At 52.3% G+C, this 19,147-nt stretch overlaps 1 protein-coding gene across 1 annotated transcript; it reads right to left on the bottom strand.

Annotated features, from left to right (window-relative positions):
* Positions 1 to 2,472: 2,472 nt before the first annotated feature.
* On the bottom strand, positions 2,473 to 17,993 carry DHRS7C (dehydrogenase/reductase 7C). Its single transcript, XM_059668619.1, has 7 exons — positions 17,840 to 17,993; positions 17,461 to 17,620; positions 9,340 to 9,452; positions 7,613 to 7,823; positions 5,635 to 5,727; positions 3,727 to 3,882; positions 2,473 to 2,727 (listed from the first exon to the last, which is right to left on the bottom strand). Exons 2-7 carry the CDS (start codon positions 17,612 to 17,614, stop codon positions 2,519 to 2,521), a joined length of 936 nt encoding a protein of 311 aa, XP_059524602.1. The 5' UTR covers positions 17,615 to 17,620; positions 17,840 to 17,993; the 3' UTR covers positions 2,473 to 2,518.
* Between the last annotated feature and the right edge of the window lie 1,154 nt (positions 17,994 to 19,147).

Here is a 19,147-nt window from a genome sequence, read left to right as displayed (position 1 = left end):
CTTCCTTGCTGTCCTTTCAGGGAATCCGGGGTCTGAGGTCTTCCAACTCCAAGTTCTTGCCTTCCCAGAATGCAGCTCAGTGCTAGTGTAGATGCATCCCTGACGCAGTCCCTCCCTGCCTGTCCACCCCCACCCCATCCAAGGATCATCCCCTGGGCCCTGCTCCAATAAACTCCCCGAGAAGAGGCAGAGCCCCACAGGGAGCTGGTCAGGACCCCACCGCCTGAGTCCGGGTCATGGCCAAGCGTGGCTGGAGCCCAGCCTAGTGCATCCTCAGGACTGGTTGCCTGTGGCCCCGGCTCCAGGCCTACTCATCCTGAAGCTGTCATCTCTGTCTCTGGCTACCAATCAAGTTTTAGCTTTTTTTGTTTTGTTTTATTGCTGCTGTTCTCCCTCCAGCCCTAAGCTCCCACCTGCCCTCCAATGATTCTGGTCTGAGCACCCCTCTAGCAGCCAGCGCCCTCAACAACAGTAACAAGACCTCTCAAAAAATAGACCATTATCTGCTGCCTCTCGGCCTGTCCCACCTGCTGCTTAGCCGACCCCTGAATTCTGGTGCCACATCCCAACCATCAGCCTTGTCCTGGGTGGGCCAGGTTCCTTGGTGATCTCGCGATCCTAGGTATTTTGCTTTTTAAATAAGGTTTACAGCCCAGCCAGTGTGGTTCAGTGGTTGAGTGTCGACCTATGCACCAGAAGGTGGCGGTGTGATTCCCGGTCAGGGCACATGCCCTGACTGTGGGCTCGATCCCCAGAGGGGGACGTGCAGGAGGCAACCAATCAATGATTCTCTCTCCTCATGGATGTTTCTATCTCTCTCTTTCCTTCTCCCTTCCTCTCTGAAATCAATAAAAATATATTTAAAAATAAATTAAGGTTTATACATGTGCCTATGTGTACCATATGCACGTTCATTTTGTAAATAGCAAATTTGAGCTCCCTTTCATCTATAAATATGACAAAGGTTTGACTCGCAGTTACAATATGGATGCAAAAAGCGTGCCCTACACTTTCCAAGATCCCAAGAACCATTAACCCGTTTTGTGTAAGAAAACTAAACAAAGAGAAACACCCATCAGTAACAAGGGTGGCAGTTCCCAATGCGTTTCGCTGTGAGGATATAAGCAAAGGCTGGGAGGCGGTGGATGCCCCGGGCAGGAGTTCTGAACATTTGTTGCCCCTTAGAACCAACTGAGAAACTTGATAAAAACAGCAGTGCCCGGGCCCCCCTTCCGGCCAATGAAGTCTGGGGAAGGGGCTCATTCAGAGACGCTGCCAGGACCGAGAATCACAGCTCTGCGCCGCCGCTGCCCGCCGGGAGCTGCCAGCCCTGTGGCTATTGCAATTCGGGTTGATTAGAATGAAACAAAGTGAAAAATCCCCTTTCGTAGCTGCACAGGCTACAAGTCGAGGGCTCAGCAGCCACATGTGGCTGACGGTTGGTTGTCATATTGAAAAATGCAGATGACAGAATGTTTCCACCGTGGACAAGACGGGGCCACGTGCTCACCCGACAAGCTCAGGGGAGGCCTGCCTGCTGGGTCCTGCACACGCAGAGACTGAAAGGAACCGCATAGGACGGTCTGACATGAAAACTTTCTGACTAAAAGCGGGTCATGGCGGGTAGTCATGTCCTAGGCCGGCATCTTCCCTGACATAGGTCAGTCTGTACCTTAACTGCGCCTGTCCATTGTCCTGTTGCATCTACGATGACACCTTTAGGATGTCAGGGTAACTTCCCTTTTCCACACCCTCACTGCCCAGAGCAGAGACCACAAATCCCCGCATTGCTCTGTGATCGTGTTAATTGTTAACTGCTAACTCTCCTACACCCGCCAATGGAGAGAAGTATGTGTCTCTATTCATTTTACTTTTTATCCGTTCCCAGAGATTTCCCCGCCTCCCCAATCTATCACCAGTGGACTTCCGGTAACTCCTTGCACCTCCTCCGTTGATTATAATGTATAGAATAAGGTGCGAAGCTGCCATTCTCCGGAGCACTTTCTCACTCCGTTGAGATTTTGCTTCCCAACAGTTGTCGTCAGCTGGGCTCAGATAAGCTCATAAAAATTATCTGCAGGTTTAAAGGTTTCTCACAGTGACACATCCCTGCAGGAAGGTCTACGTGGCAGGGCTGCCCGTGGGGTTGCCAAGCCCTGCCTGTTCTTGGGGACTGATGTGGGCCAGTGGCCCTTACTAAACTGGCCGTGTGTGTGTGTGTGTGTGTGTGTGTGTGTGTGTGTGTGTGGTGTTAGGTCCACTCTGGTTCCTGTTTTCTGCTCAGATGTCACCCTACAGAGTCAAGAAGCTTCTGGAAGTGCATCCTGGGAATGTCGAGTGGAGACACCCAGAGGCCCCCGGGCCATCCTTGCCAGGATGGTGAGCATCTCCCACCAGGAGGACAGGTTACAGGGGTGGAGCGGGGGGCTTGTGTGGGGCCCCCAGTGCCGAGAGGACAGAAGAACCGGCGCCTGCAGGAAAGCCTTTATTCCCGTCGGGTGAGCCACTGCCCCCCGTGTCAGCCGTCCTCGGGGACACTGAGCCTCTCCTTCACCCCACAGGCCACCACAGCGAAGAAGAACTCGGGGAAGAAGGTGCGCACGTACACGGCGGCCTTGGGGATGGGGTTGGCCATGAACACCTCTTGCTTCTTCCGTCTCACCGTGCGCATCACCTCCTCGGCCACGTCCACTGGGTGCACCCCATAGGTCAGCTTCCTGGAAAAGACTAAAGAGCCCCAGCGGAGGGCACGGGTTCGAGCCCCAGCAGGAGCAAGCTGGTCAGGCCCCTCTGCGCGCCCAAAGGCAGGGCCGTGTGTGCCAAGCCTGGAGTCAGGGGCTCAGGGCAGCTCTGCCTTCCACTGACCGGAGGCCCTGGGCAGACACTTTACGCCTCTGCACCTCAGCTTCCTCATCTGTAAAGTGGGTGCAGCTTCCTGCGCTATTAACTTCACAGGAGCCGTAGAAGGGATGAGGAGGAGCTGGGAAAAGCTAAAGGTGTCGGGGGAACTCAGGGGATGCTGCTGATCGCTGCTGTTCGTGAGCCGTGCTTGGCCTCCTGGACTCACTCCCCCATCGTGGTTCACCCTGACTCCCTAAGGTGGACAGAGCCTCGGGCCGAGGGCAGTGAGCAGAGCATTCTAGCATAACAGTAATAACAATGTGCTGGGAACTGCTCCAAACCCTCTGGGAGCCAGAGCCCTCATTCCTCCCAATGACTCCATGAGCTGGATAGCACCATCCCTCATTTTCTAGCCGGGAAACTGAGGCACGGAGAGGAAGGGAATTGCTTGTGCTCAAACATCTAGTATGTGATAGAGGCAAGCTTCAGATGCAGGCAGCCTGGCTCCAGACTCTCGGACTCTATTCTTCTAGGGAAAGGGGAGCAGGCTGTTCTTAACGACCAAACCTGGGAAACTGAGGCTCAGAGAGGCCGCTCCATGGCCATGGTCACAGAGCCTGTGAGTGACTGAGCCCAGCTGGCCCTGGACTGCGCGTTACAGGTTAGGATTCTCTCGACCTGGTGCCTCTGGACTGAAGTTCTGGGGCCCCTCCCTGCCATTAGGTGGTGCAAGGACCCCACCCCCCAGTCTCATGCTTCTGGAAGACACCCCTCCCCTCCCCAGGACCCAATAAAATCAGGCTGTCCTGAGGGCACCCCCTATGGCACACCCTCCTGCCCCCAGCCCTCCCCACCCATTCCTCTGGCTCCCCTGGAAATGCTCACATTTGCAAATGGAGGCCTCCCAGCCGCCCTGGCCCGGGTGCACATGGTAGGACCGGATGAACGTCGGGCTCACGGTGCTGACCACCACGTCGTACTCCTCCACTTCGGCTCGGAGGCAGTCGAAGAAGCCGAGCGCAGCGTGCTTGGAGGCAGCGTCTGGGAGGGAAAGCAGCCAGCAGTGGGTCAGGGCGCCACCCCGCTTCCCGGAGAGATGGGGACAGGGCGCCTAGCGCACATTCCTACCAGCTCAGCCGGGAGGCCTGGGACTCACTTCCTGGGGGAGGAAGGAAGCCCTGTGATGGGAGGGGCAGGGCCGGAGCTGGGGCTGAATCCAGGTTACCACTTGCCCACTGCGCAGCCTCGGCAAATCACTTCACATTTCTGAGGCTCAGTTTTCTTATCTTTAAAATGGGGATGGGCCCGGCTCGGGTGGGTCAGTGGTTGAGTAACGACCCATGAATCAAGAGGTTATGAAGAGATTCCCGGTCAAGGCACATGCCCAGGTTTCAGGCTCGCTCCCCAGTAAGGGCCATGCAGGAGGCAGCCGGCGGATCTTTCTCTCTGATCAATGTTTCTATCTCTCTCTCTTCCCCTCTCTCTAAAAATCAATAAAAACATACTTTTTAAAATATGGGGATAATATGACCCTTGCCAAGTTGTGAAGATCAAATGAGACGTCTATAACGAGCCTGGCCCACGCGAGAGCTCCCCTTCCCTGCCAGGAAGGCTGTGAATTAGGGCAGCTGCTTTAGAAAACAGTTCCTTAAACACTGAGGAGTCCCACGCGAGCAATGAAAACGTGTGTCCACACAAGATCTGGTCCATGAATGTTCACAGCAGCATCATTCATAATGGCCCCAAAGTCGAAACAACCCAGACGTCCATCAGCTGATGAATGATACATAAAATGTGGTCTGTCCGTACAATGAAGCAGCATTCGGCCATCAAAAGGAATGGAGCTCTGACACATGCCAGGGATGAACCTTGAAACGTCCTGCTGAGTGAAGGCAGCCGGTCTCCAAGGCCCTCGCATTGATACCCCGTCTATGTGAAAGGTAAAGTCACAGTGGCGATTGAGCCGGGCTGTGCACCCCTGTCTGTGGAGAGCAGCTACAGTGTTTGGACAGGTTCAAGCCTCGGACTAATGAGAGGGCACAGTCATCTCATGGCCACGTGCAAGTCCAGATTGGAGGGCAAAGCCCTCCCAGCATAATTATAGCCAACAGCTGTAGCTGTAAACTTGAACCTATGGTCCAAACACGTGGCCCCATGTGTCTAAATATGGGCTTGATAGAGTTCAGGGGCATGTAAATGAGTATGATTGAAACCCACGAGAATGTTGTAAACATCTTGACCACGTCCTTACTTTGCCTCGTGGAATCTGCTATAAAATAAAGACACGGCTTGTAGTCCGTGGTGCTGTCGCTAGCTCTCCATCAGAGAGGCTCTCCATCAGAGGGGGCAGTGTTCCACCCAGACCCAGCTTTCTTCTCTTGTCTGTCTTTTCTCCATCCTTCACCACCCCACTCAGGCTCACCGAACCTGGCTGAGCTGGCTCAGCACATAAGGCGCCCAACATGGGGCTGAGTATGCCATGACTGTGCCGGCTGGCCACACCTGTCCGGAGTGTGGTCTTCGTCTGGCACTGATCACGTTCAGCCAGGGATGTCCTGACACTGTGAGACATGAGCCTCGGGGGAGCGGGCCCTTACTTTCCTGTCTCTGTGTCTACCACAGCCACCCTCAGGCTATGGGTGCTCAAAATAGGAACTGAAGGGATGAGAGAAAATGCAACAGGCCATTTCATTTTTGGACCTTCTCCCATGGCACCATATGCCTCATCCTTGACACAACACCTCTTGTCTTATAAAACATGGAAGACAAAACATTCTTGTCTTGTCAACTTACAAGCTGTACGGAATGGAATCCCAAGCTTCCCTTGGATGTTGTTCACTAGCACGATTTGGCCCGTCCTCCGGGAGATCATGTTGGGAAGCAGGACTGGAAAGTGCAGGACAATGAGTCGAGGTTAAAAATCTGAGACCAAGTCAGCAGGAACAGGCAGACCTCCCCCAGACCCATTTCTTCAGGGGTCCTCCATCTCCCTAGTGACAGGACGAGTATGGAACAGACCCCCAGCCATCACTTGTCCAGTTTTCCTAAGAGTGGGCTGGTCTCAACTGGTGAATTGCTGGGGGACTTTAAATGACCCGCCCATGGGCACGGGGACACGATTTCAATAGCGAGGGAGGCAACCCCTTTTCAATTCTCCTCTCACCGCCAGTAGCAAGTCTGCTGTTGGTTCCAATGTGCCTCCAGCACCCTCTTGCATGTGCTAATCTTTTAACAAAGCGAGGAAAGACCTCAGCCCTTGGGAGAATTTTCTACTTTGTTCTGATTTCAGGTTTTCTTCTATTTATGGGGAGAGAACGGGGTTTCTAATTTATGGTGGTGTTAGAAAGATTTCCTCCCAAAGCGAATTCCTTTAAAATGGAGAGAATTGCCCTGCCCGGCTTGGTTCAGTGGATAGAGCGTCAGCCTGCGGATTGAAGGGTCCCAGGTTTGATTCCGGCCAAGGGCACATGCCTGGGTTGCAGGCTTGATCCCCAGTGGGGGACATGCAGGAGGCAGCCAATCAATGATTCTCTCTCATCATTGATGTTTCTATCTCTCTCTCCTCCCTTCCTCTCTGAAATCAATAAAGAAATATAAAATAAATAAATAAATAAATAAAATGGAGAGAATTCAGAGAAAGATATGAAGGAAGTAGCAGTACCGGTGGAAGAGGAATCTGGCAAAAGTTAAAAGACTCAACTTTCTGATGGCCAACTGAATCCGGCGCCTGCGTGTTCGAGGCGGGCACACAGAGACTCGGCCAGGGAGTGGAGTCCAGGCTCGGCACGTTAGAGGCGCAGCCAGGGAGACACCCAGTCCTGGCCTCTCCCGCTCCACTGTGCATTCCTCACTTGGATGTCCTGGAACCCTGACCCCCCAGAGGTTAACTGAAGGGCACAGCTTGGTGTGTCCCCAGGGGCTGGGCCGGAGGCTCTTGTTATCTCTGGGCACCATGTTAGAAGCTCTGGGAGGTCATCTTTCTGCATGAAATATTTTTTTCCTTCTGTGTCATCGTCGCCATTAGCGTGGAGATCCTGGCTGCAAAATCCTGCTCCCTCAGCCTCCACCAGGAACCCCACTCCCTACATGTAGGGATTCTCCATGCTTATATGCTCCTTCTTGGGGTTCTGCTTTGCTAAGCTTTTTGTGGGGAAGGGACTTCGACTACTGGTCCTATCCCATGTCCTCTCCAGCCCTAACCCCCTCGGCTTCAGGCCTGCCTTTGAACTTGGCAGTGAAAAATGCTCACACAGGAACCACCACTTGACCCTTAAAAGGGATTCCTGCCCTCCCTGTTTCTTGCAAAGGGAGCGACAGTATTCTGGGTCCTCTTGCGCTTTGGAGATAAACTGTTTTCCTCTTTATTACTGAGGGCAGAAGCTCTACCTTAAAAAAACTGTCATGGTTAGAAGCAGATCGGCTGCAAGGCTGATAGGTCAAAATTGATGCCGAGCATGAAGACAATGTGCAGAGATAGGGGATGGGGTCGGAAGGGAGCCATGGATATAATGAGGAGAGGGGGGAGGGAAGGGATTGGGGAACGGGCCTCACAGAGAGGGAGCTTGAATAGACCAGGAAGATACTTCCAAAGCCCCTTTCCTTCCATCAGCATTCACAGTCAGAATGTCCAAGGCTTTCACCAAATAAGTAGGGATTTTTCTCAGGGGCTGGAGACTTCTTCCAGAATTGGATGCCCGTCTGTCTACATAACGGAGCCCTCCCTAGCAGCTGGTGGCCCAGAAAGTCCAGAGGAAGATCAAACTCACGAGACCTTTGGTCAGTGTGATGGGCCCAAAGTAGTTGGCATCCATGATCCTTCTGTCCAGCTCCAGGGAGATCTTATCGGCTGGCCCCTTCACCTTCAGGCTGGCGTTGTGGACGAGGATGTCCACGCAGCCGTAGCAGCCCAGGACCTCCTTGGCCACGTCCTGCACACAGCTGATGTCCGCCAGGTCTAAGAAGACCAGCTTTGGGGTGAACGTCTGCCGAATCAACGAGACAGTCAAGACACGCGTGGGAACACCTCCTCTTCACACGTTGGGGCCCTTCGATCGAAGAGCCACCCATTTTAAATTCAGAAATTCAGACACATGAAATGACTCTGAAAACTGATGAGGAAAAAGGAGAAATGACCACGGGAGGGAGGGAAGTGATGCAGGATGCGTCCTTGGGGACCAGAGCCATAGCAGCCACGACACAAATCCAAACATGCAAACAGGCAGCCCTAAGTCTGCGCTTTTGGCCATGGGGCCACAGCTAGTGACCCAAGTGAATAGCACCCTTTACACGGGGCTGTGTCCTGATTCCAGTGGTGGCGTCATTATTTAAAACGTTTCTGAGCTTTCTGGAAACTGCTTTCCAAAATGGCTTACAAGCCACATCTGGCTTAAACATTTTTTCCCCTTTAATTTTCAATTGCACTTGACATTGAATAGTCTATTAGTTTCAGGTGGATAGCATAATGACTAGACATTCTATGACGTGCCAAGTGATCCCCCGGTAAGTCTAGTGCCTCCCTGACATCATGCAGCGTTACTACGATATTACTGACTCTATTTCCCAGGCAGTACTTTGTTTTGTAACGGCCCACATCCAGCTTTGCAGCCAGGCGTGGTGGTGAGCTCTAGACACGTGTTGTCATGGAGACTCATGTTGAGAGGGATAGGGATGGGAAAACTGATGAGGCCATGGGGTTAAAACAATCTCAGTGGTTAACAGACACTAGTCCTGAGATACAACCTTGAAAAGAGGGTCTCCTGACCCAATTTGCTTGGGAAGTGAAATACTCTTTTCGGAGGCACACAATGCGCCTCATTAGCATGTCAAAGGCTCCGGAAAGTCCCGTGGGAAAGTCATCGGCCAGAGGAGCGTGGCTTCCTCAGCATCTCCCACCACGGCCTCAGAGCCTCCGGTTCACTCATTCCCTGAGAACGTCCAGGAAACACACCTCGAAGGGTCATGTGCTGCCCTGTTTCCTCCACCTTTTCATCTACCACACTTGGGTCTGAATTATTGTTGGCTATTTCCAAACACCAAGTTCAACGTCACGGGCAAAGATTTAAAAAGCCCCGGAGGGAGCTGAAGGCAGTTTCCCTACAGCGCTCCGGAAACGCTCTGAAAACGGCAGCGGCGCTGAAATACGCGGTCACCTCCCGGGTGACTCCTTAGGGGGGGTTTCTCCCCCTGATCTCTTTGAAGAAAACATCACTTGAGGTGACATACCCTCCCTCTGGATCCTCTTTGGCTCTGACTTAAATAGAATGGGGTGGGGGGTTGGGGAGTCAATGGCTGGAGGACACGATTAGGCCTGGCCAGTGGTCAGTGAATTGACCCCTATGACTGGCAGACACGCTGTGTCAAGATGAATGAGGCCGTCGCCTTACATTCCCCCAAAGTTATCACCACATTTCCCCCCATTTGACCAGAGAGCTGCTCTTTAACAACCCGCGGAGGTTACGGGTGCCCGGGAGCTGTCCAGGCTGACTGCCGAGGCCTCACCTTGCTGGGGTCAGCCACGCTGATCAGGGCATCGTAGAGGTTCTCCAGCCTCTCCCAGTTCTTCCCGCACAGCACCAGCCTCGCGCCGCCCGTGTGGAACACCCGGGCGCACTCTGTGGGGAGAAGGAAGGAGGGCGGGGTGCACTGTGTGGATGGAGCCACGGATGGTGAGCCCCTCTGCAGTGCAAATTCAAAAATTCAAGGAGTCTCAGAGATCAACCAAAGGCCTTGTATGCATGCATAGAAGCCTAACCAATGGACACAGACACCAGGGGGGTGAGGGCATGAGTGGGGAGGTAGGGGGGTATGGGGGGGATAAGGACACATACGTAATACCTTAATCAACAAAGGAAAAAATGGAAAAAAATTTAAAAGACTCTAAAAGTCTTAGGACCCTGAGGTCTTTTAGAGTTCATTTCACTCCACCTCCTCCCTGGGCTGGGATCTGTTCTCATCGGGCCCTTGGTATGTGGCCTCCTGTGACAGGGACCCCATCGTGGGGTGGGACAGCTCTTTGTTCACAGGTGCGCTCTGATTATGAGAACATTCTTCCTCAAACTGGACAGAACGATGACCCTGCCCACCGAGGCCTCCTGACCACAGCCCTAAATATACCTCAATCTCAAGATATCGGGAACAGCCTATGTATTTTTCAGACCAAATGGCACCAGTTTTCTTTACACAGTCTCTGTAGATAAGTACTCCAGCCAGGGTTCTTTTTATTAAAAAAGCAAACCTGCCTTCTGTCTAGTTAATTTGACTCTGGACTAACTCCCAACTCACCCAATACAGGACTTTCCCAACTGGGCAGTGGCTGGTAGACACACTGCATTCTTGTGCAGCAATAACACTGCCATTTAAGAACAATGAAAGCTAACATATCTCGAGAGTTTACTTGTTCCAGGGAGTCTTAAAGGAGATGTACAAGTATCAGCATATTAAATTCTCACAGTAGCCCTCCGAGGCCGTCCCCTGGTTGGGCGGCCTGGAAGCAGAATTGGGGTGGCCAGGATTTACTGAGCGTGCTCTTCAGGGAAAACCTACCAGGAGTTAGGCCTCGGGGTAGTGCCAGGCAAGGATGGGGTCCCAGGTAAAGTCCAGCCGTGGCTGGATCCAAGGAAGGCTCTGGAGCAAACCCAACCGCAGAGCTGTTCTCCCTGGAGGCAGGAGGACCAGCCTTTCCTACCCCTGTGCCAACCAGTCGCTGACTGTGCTGCCTCCCCCTGGGTGTGGGTGCAAAGGGTGTTTAACTCCTGGGCAAGTCAATGTCCACAGGCAGATGGACGGTGAGTCTTTGAGCCTCGGCAGCCACAGCACCTACTGGGGGGCGGGCACCTGCTACTGTGCCATTGCCCACCAAGCAGAAGGCAGAAGGCTGGCTGGGCAGCACCGGGAGGCTGGGTCCGAGGGTAACGGCTCGAAGTGACGTTATGGGTGTGATAGTCTCCTGCGAGCTTAGCGGCCAGGGCAGGTGAGAGAAGGGAGCCAGACAGGTGGCTGGGACAGCACTGTGGGCAGGGGGTCGTGGTGTTGGAGAGAGCGCGACTGAGGTGCTGGAGCGGGCCATGTAAGCCAGATGGGAGCAGGAGAGACGGCAGAAGGGGCCAGAAAGAGGAAAAGCTGATCAGGGCATCGTAGAAATTCTGTGTTACTTTCCTTTCCTACCTGGACCCACCAGAGTGGCTCCTACAAGAAAGGGAGGCGAGAAGGGCCATTCTGCCATCAAGGAGGTAGAGACCAGAGAATACACCATCGACACTCCCACGTGCACCCACGGCGTGGCTTTCAAGAAGCGCGCCCCTCGGGCACTCACAGGGACCCGGAAAGTCGCCACGAAGGAGATGGGGGCTCCAGGTGTGCGCGCGGACACCAGGCTCCACGGGGCTGCCCGGGCCACGGAATAAGGACTGTCCCACACCGCAGCCCGGGCCGGTGGTCCAGAAGACGTGAGGAGGATGAAGAGTCACCAAACAAGTTCCACGGGCCTGTCACCACTTTCAAACCCACAAACAGTTAATGCGGGTGAGAACTAGCTGCTGCTGATCAAAGAAAGAGATAAAACTCCAAAATAAAGCGCCACAGAACTGTTAACAACGGCACCTTGAATCATTAGGACCACAGAGAATGGAAGATTTCTCTAAATGTAGGTATTTTATTGAGAAAGAGGAATGATGATTGCGGGTGGCCAAGTTCAATAAAGATGGGAATTTATTTGCAGCGGATTTGATGCAGGAAATCAATGTTCCAGCTTGCCTTGGAAAGTGACAGAAAGATCTTAAACTTCACTTGGAACAATAAATACGCAAGAAAAGCAAAGGACATTTTGATAAACGATAATGGGGATGGACTAATAGTATCTGTTGTTAAAATGTATCATAAAGCTACAGGAATTAAAGCAGTGGCTCAAGTATAGGTAGAAAATTTGATTAAAAACAGAGCCATGTAGCCGAAACCGGTTTGGCTCAGTGGATAGAGCGTCGGCCTGTGGACTGAGGGGTCCCAGGTTCGATTCCCGTCAAGGGCATGTACCTGAGTTGCGGGCACATCCCTGGTGGGAGATGTGCAGGAGGCAGCTGATCGATGTTTCTCTCTCATTGATGTTTCTGACTCTCTCTCTCTCTCCCTTCCTCTCTGTGAAAAATCAATAAAATATATTTAAAAACAAACAAACAAACAAAAAAACAGAGCCATGTATTCATAAGAGTTTAGTATTTAATGAAGTTATGAATCAGTGTGAAAAGAACATATTATTTAGGGGTATTTGGACCACTGCTTAACTATTTGGGAGGGAAAAAAATCTAGATGCAATATATTGAAATGCATTAAATAATTAAATGTAAAAACAGAACCATAAAAGAACTAGAAGGAAGGAGAGATGAATATATAGCCTTGCTCTGGGGAAAGATCGTTTAAGCATGAAAGGAAGAAATCAAAACAGAAATGATTTATAGAGCTGTTTCCTTAAAAGAGCTTCCTTTACATCAGAAAACATAAATAAAAATTAGGACAGAGACAAATTGAGGAAACAGGATTTTAATTGGAAGTTTGACCAGAGCAAATAGATCTAAAATCTTAAAGTTAGCGGCCAGTCTAAGATGTAAATTTTCAAAGGGATGAACCAAACCCTGTTTAAGGATCCATTTGTGTCCAAAAAAATAGGACACAAATGGATCAAGGAAGAGGAGGGAGGTCTTTGAAGAAGGAATTTGGGGGAAAGAACTGTTAGGTGAGTATTTGCCCATTTCTCCCTCCTAGAGAGAAGGTGCCAGTGGTTCTTGTCAACAGCTCCCTGTGAGCTCCCTGCAGCTGGGACCCAGACCCATGTCTGAGTCAGACCTGAGAATCCGATGGAAAGGACCATGGGCCAACAACTCTCCCCGGAGCAGAGGAGGGGAGAGCTGGCTGCCCCACGGGGTGGGTTCGTATTGTTGAGGACCCCACCGCACAGCCACAGCGGACCAGACGGAGGGTGTGACTGGTTGGGAGCTGGCAGGAGGGCAGTGGGTCTCACACAGAGGGCCTGGGGGGTGCAGACCCTCAAAGACGGGCTGAGCTGTGACTGTGCAAGCAGAGCACAGCCCTTCTCAGGAAGTGTGAACGGATGTTCCCGGGAGAACTCTGCTGGACCCAACACTCCCCCCGAGGAAGACTCAGACTCGGTTTAAACATGCGCCATCTCCCCAGTGTCAGGCAGGTCAGACTGATTCCCGCTCTCCTGCTACCTCCTCCCCACCCCCCCCTTCACCCCAGAGGGCTCAGGAAGAGCAGCCTTCTGATGGGTAACCTGCCCTGCTGGGAGGAGCGGAGAGGGGAAAGAAAGTTCACCTTTCATGAGAACTGGCACCTTTCCTAACGTATTGGAGGGCATCCCATTTCTGAATCGACAGAAGTGTTTTATAGCCACAGGGTTTTGCATAAACTAAGAGTATCAGAAAAGCCATGGCACCACCTGATTTTTTAAGAGAACCAACATGCAGCCCAGCCGGTGTGGCTCAGTGGTTGAGCAACGAACGATGAACCAGGAATTCACTGTCAGTGCACATGCCCGGATTCTGGGCTCGGTCCCTGGTAGGCGGCGTGCGGGAGGCACCAATCGATGTTTCTCTCTGATCATTGATGTTTCTATCTCCCTCTCCCTCTCCCTTCTTCTCTGAAATCAATAAAAACACATTAAAAATATCTTAACAAATCAAGGTGCAGAGAAATAATCCCCGCTGCATGTGTCACCTCAGCCCGATTCCTGCTGGTTGCACCTGTGAGCATCATGAAGGGGCTGAAAGCAAATAGATGAGTGAGTGTTCCTGAGTGCATGGGGGTCTATGCCTTATGTTCTTTTTACTTAAAAATTCTTTAATATCTATGGCTTTTCATAGAAACAGAATTCATTTGGGGGGAGGAAGGCGTCCGAGGCTCAGCTGTCATTTGAGGGGCAGCCGCTGCGTGTGGGGCAGCCACGATGGTCCGCTGTGCTGGTCGGGGTTTTACAGAGCAGAGCAGGGAGGCTCAGTGACATGAAATGATTACCCCGAGTCCACAGCTGGTCCCTGGGGAAGCCAGGACGTTACCCCACGCAGTGAGGTTTCCCACAGTGGGCCGCCTCTTGGCCCATGCCCCCTGCTGAGAAAGGAGCATGTAGGGGAGGGCTGTCACCTGCCGATACTCCCCCGCCCTCTCAGGAAGATGGGACACACTTACAAGCTGGGCAAGGGCCGGGTGAGAAGCCTGTGGCCCAGAGCCAGACCTAACCTATGGCCTTGACCTCATTAGGAGGCGCAGTCAGGAGTGTTCCCTACCATCGTCCCATGTCCCCTCTTCTCTGCTGACACCATGCCTTTCCCAGGCCTGGGAGATGGCCCAGTGGTGCGACCGCTGCTTTGGTCCAGCAACCCCCAAAGGCACAGTCCCAAACACGTGGTCAGTCGTTCTTGCTAATGCAAGGCGCCAGGTGTAGCCAGGTGTTCTTCTATTTATTCTTTCTCAGGCTAGCCCAGCACAGCATCTATCCTGTGTCAAGCAAGTGGGCACCAGGCTTTTTCTCTTTCAGGCAGCGAACCTAAGTCGAGCCCTCAAATCTAAGATGCCAGAGACTGCAAGGTGCTTCCTGACATCAGAGATATTAAAATGCAGACAGATGGCCTGTGAATGCTGTAAAGTGCTGTTGACTGAAAGACAAGCAGCTCGATCTCAGAAATGTTTGACGACGAATCGTCGTGCATCCTAGAGGTGATGGAGCAGGCCGGGCTGTGCTCTCTGAAGTGCAGCGGTTAGGGCTTTTGAGCGTTACTCTTGCTGCAGCGACAGTGGGTCCCAGGTCACTCGATTCTTGACTTGGCTGAGTGGTGCGGGTGTGGGTGAGGGTGAGATGTCCTGATAAACAGCTGTTTCCCTGGTAAACAGCTTGGCGCTGGGCTCCTTGTTGCTCCCCCGGGTTAGGTCAGGTTCCCTGGGCCCAGGGCTGGGCTGTGTGCTGTGCACAGCCCATGTCATCTGCTCAGTGCCTCTCACTTTTTTCTTGCCTTGGACCCGAGAAATGAGGCGTTTTGAACCTAGAGTCTCTGTGGTCAGCAGCGTGCTCTGGCTCGGCATTTACTTAAGGTCACATACACCCAGCTCCTCAAGTTACTTCTCTAGACACTTGGACTGAATTTTTTCTGCTTTGCATTTCTTTCCAGAGCGGGATCCATACCATACAGTAAAACACAATGACACTGACAGTAGTCACGACAGCGACTAGGCCATGGACCTCAGAAAGTGCCGTTTGCCCCTGAGGTGTATTCGCCTGGGCGCTGGATGTGTACAATGTGTGACTGTGACTTAATGAGACTTAAAAAAACAGAGAGACTGCCAACACACGCATGCATCTCCCAGCAGTGGAGAGAACAGTAGCTCTATCTCGGAAGGCAGAACACCAGGAAGGGCACAGAGGAGCCGAGCAGCCTCCTGACCGGTCGCACCTAACGCACATTTGCAGAACGCTCTACCCAAAGCAGCAGGCTGTGCATTCACTTCCAGGGGCCGTTCACCGAGGCAGTTCACTTCCTGGGCCATAAAACACACTCAACAAATTCACAAGAATTGAAAGCACACAGAGTATGTTCTCTGGTCCTATTGGAATCTAGTTAGAAATCAACGAAACAAGTACATAACGACATACTTACCCCAGGGAGTGCCTTCTCTCATCAGATGGCCACTTTTAGAGGACGGTCCTTACATACACATTTGGGGGGTACTTACTACACACCCAGCTTTGAGCTAGGTGGTGGGGACACCGCAGGTGACCAAAACAGTCTCCAGCTCAGGGGGCTCATGTCTAGAGACCAACTGAGAAACGCATGGATCCGGCACAGTGTGGGAAGGGCACCAACGGGTGTGTTTCTATGAGGAGCTCAGGAGCCCAGCGGTCAGTTCCTCGGGGACACCAAGGCGTCAGGGAAGGCTTGGCGATGAAGGGGCCGCGTGTGCAGCTGGGCTGATGCTGGTGGGCCTGTTCTACTTGAAGAACAAGGGTTCCCCAAAGACTTTGACTCTGAGTGTCTGTAAGTGGGTGTCTCTACTCCAATTCCCCAGGACAACTGCTGCTTCCTGTTGTCTTGAGTCTGGTCTGGTTGACAAATGTGTGTGTGTCCTGCTTTGTCCCTGTAGAGCAGTGGTTCTCAACCTGTGGGTCGCGACCCCTTTGGGGGCCCAACGACCCTTTCACAGGGGTCGCCTAAGACCATCGGAAAACACATATATGATTACATATTGTTTTTGTGATTAATCACTGTGCTTTAATTATGTTCAATTTGTAACAATGAAATTGGGGGTCACCACAACATGAGGAACTGTATTAAAGGGCCGCAGCATTCGGAAGGTTGAGAACCACTGCTGTGGAGTCTATAGTGTAGACGATGGAGTTCGTGCCCCCTCCCTCTTGAGTCCTGAGTGTAAGGATGCAGGCTATATCCTCTTTGGGAATTGCTTCTGGGACCCACATAGGGGCCACACAAAGAACCTAGCTTATCCACCTTACACTTTAAAAAAACTTACATGGTGCACCCAAGTTGATCACCCACTGAAATGGAGCCCATTGTCAGGGCAGGCAGATTGGCTCCCATTGGGGCGCCCAAGAGAATGAAGCCCTGAGAGGATTCCCAGCAGGACAACGAGGCATCCAGCCGCCCCCCCACCCCAGGGGGACTCCTTGGAAGGGGCAGTACAGCTCAGCCCTCAGGATGCAGTGGACTCGATGGACACTTGCTAAGTGACCTAATGAATGTTTGGCAGGTGTGTTCTTCATTTGGTTAAAAATGACAAAACAACAGCAAAAACGACACCCAGACCATGTAACATGTGGGGCTGCACTACCATGGTTAGAAAGGATAGAGTCAAATCTTACAAGCCTGAGGACATCACGCCACAGATGGCGCCCGTGGAAGGGCCCTCTGAGACCATCTAATTCAGGGCCTGCAAACGTAAATGCCTCTGAGGCCTCGAGGTAATGTGCTTGAGGGAATCAGGCCGAGTGTGGCACCTGAGAATTGGCGGGGGGTCGGGGGGAGGGGTGTGCGGCACACCAGAGCATGCACGCCCATCATTTTACCACTGCTCACACTTGAGTGGTACCCACTACAGCTCCAGCCGCTGCTCTAAGAGCGTTCTGTCTATTCATTCATTAGTCCCTCACCACAATATTGTGAGGTGGAGATTACTAGTAACCCCACTTATGGATGAGAAATCCAAGGCAGAGAAGTGACACCACCAGAGAAATGAAAATGGTAGAGCCAGGAACTGAACTGAGCTCCCAAGTGTAGGCTTATAACCAACACACTGCCCCAGCTAAGGGCTTCCCATTTCAAAATTTCTGGAGACTCTTTGAGAGCAAAACAAGCCACACCTGCAGCCACTTAGGCTGTGAGTTTGCAACTGCAGAAATCTCAGTGCCCTCATTTCTCAGGCGAGGGAGCTGCAGCCTCCAAAGGAGAAGGTTTGCACCATGTGTGACCTGCTGGTTAATGACAGACGCTCGGAGAGAGCACGGCCTTGACCCCCGCCTGCCTCGCAGGATTGCCCGCACCCCACCCTGCGGCTGCCTATCCCTCGGGGCAGGAGTGGGACCGAGTGGGGGTGAAAGCCGCTTACCCTTGCCCAGGCCTGAGATGGCATCGGTGATCACCACCACTTTGTTCTGCACGGCCGACTTTGACCACAGCCTGGACACCTCTTGGTAGATGAACAGAAGGCCGCTGATTCCCAGCAGCAGCAGAGGCAGAGCGAGCACTGCTGTGACCCCCATCTTGTTCTGGGGGAAGTGGCAAGAAGGCACTGGCTTTGCAAAGGGTTTCTGACCAAGACACCGGGGGGGGGGGGGGGGCGGGGGAGGCCCAGGGCTGCAGGGTGGAGGCCCTCGTGCATCAAGCCCTGAGTGCCCTCAGGAGCCAGACTCTGTGCAGCCCCAGGCTGCTTCCGAGCTGAACACCCTGCTAATCCCCCCCAGTCTGATACATAGGAAATTACTCACGGCGTCTCCGAAAGCAACGTGAATCCAGGGGCCTGCCCTCCCGAAGGGTAATTATAAATTTAATTAAAACGAGTCTGCATTTTTGGAAGGAAGTCCATGTGTTAAGGCCACTTGCTTGGGCCCTAATGGCTATTTATAGGGCTCAGGGCACTGGAGGGCTTTCAGGGTAAATATAGTGTCTGCTCTGAGGTTCGGGGACACATGCTGGCCGGCTCTGATTTCAGGGCTCTTGCCAGGACTCTGACAGCTCTCCGCTTGCCTGGCTATTGGAGGTTCCTCTGCCGTTCAAGGCTGGGTATCCGGGGGCAGGACCTGGGATTTCAGCGCCAGCATGCTTGCCCTCGCTTCCTGTGGCCCTCCTATCAGGTAGCTGCCGGGTAGCTCGGACTGGCCTGGCAGCGAGCCATCTGGCCTTCCCGTTCTGGCTGGGGCTGAGCATAGAAAAGCTGTTCAGTGGAATGGAGCCTGTGGCAGAATAAGCCACTTGGAGGTGTGACAGGAACGATTAGAAAGAGCAGGGTCTGGGGAGCGTTTCTCATTCGTCATGGTAACCCATCTCACTGAGGCTCAGCTTCCACAGCGGTGCAGTGGGCATCACAGTGTTATCTTGCAGGACTGTTGGGAGGAAAAATAAGACACTATTTTAACCTGGAATAGACCCTGTCTCACAGGAAGAGGACTATTGTTATCTTTAATGATTATTAAGAATTTATCCCAAATGTCAATATTTTAATTTTACAAGGGAAGCCGGAAGGATTGGAAATGGGGAGACATAAATAGCTAATTTCCAATTCAAGTGCTCACACCATCAAAACCCAGGAAACCGATCAGAATCACACCTTCATTTGTGTGGTGACGATCATTGGGCTGACCAGGAAGTGGGGCAAGGAGCAGTGCATGGGGTGGGGGTGGGGTGGGGTGGAGAAACGGCATTTCTTCCTTGGAAATTAAGGAACATTTTTTTTAAAACAAAAACTTTTTAAAAACTTTTTATTTATTGATGAGAGAGAGAGACCTGTTGTTCCGCTTATTTATGCATTCATTGACAACCAACTTTTTATTGACCTGTAATCTACTAAAATTGTGCACATATCCTAAGTGCGGCACTTTCTGAATCTTCGTCAACCGAACATGTCCCTGCAATCAGCACCCAGATGAAGAAACAGCATTGGCCCTGGCCTGTGTGGCTCAGTTGGTTGGGCATCAATCACCCTAGGTACTGAAAGGTTGCGGTCGATTCCCAGTCAGGGTATATGCCTGGGTTTCAGGCTTGGTCCCTGGTGGGGGGTGTGCAGGAGGCAGCCAATT

This window comes from Myotis daubentonii, chromosome 16 (genome assembly GCF_963259705.1).
Source record: "Myotis daubentonii chromosome 16, mMyoDau2.1, whole genome shotgun sequence".
Classification (NCBI taxonomy): domain Eukaryota; kingdom Metazoa; phylum Chordata; class Mammalia; order Chiroptera; family Vespertilionidae; genus Myotis; species Myotis daubentonii.
Note: the sequence above shows the minus strand (reverse complement) of the source record. Positions and strands in the feature narration are given on the sequence as shown.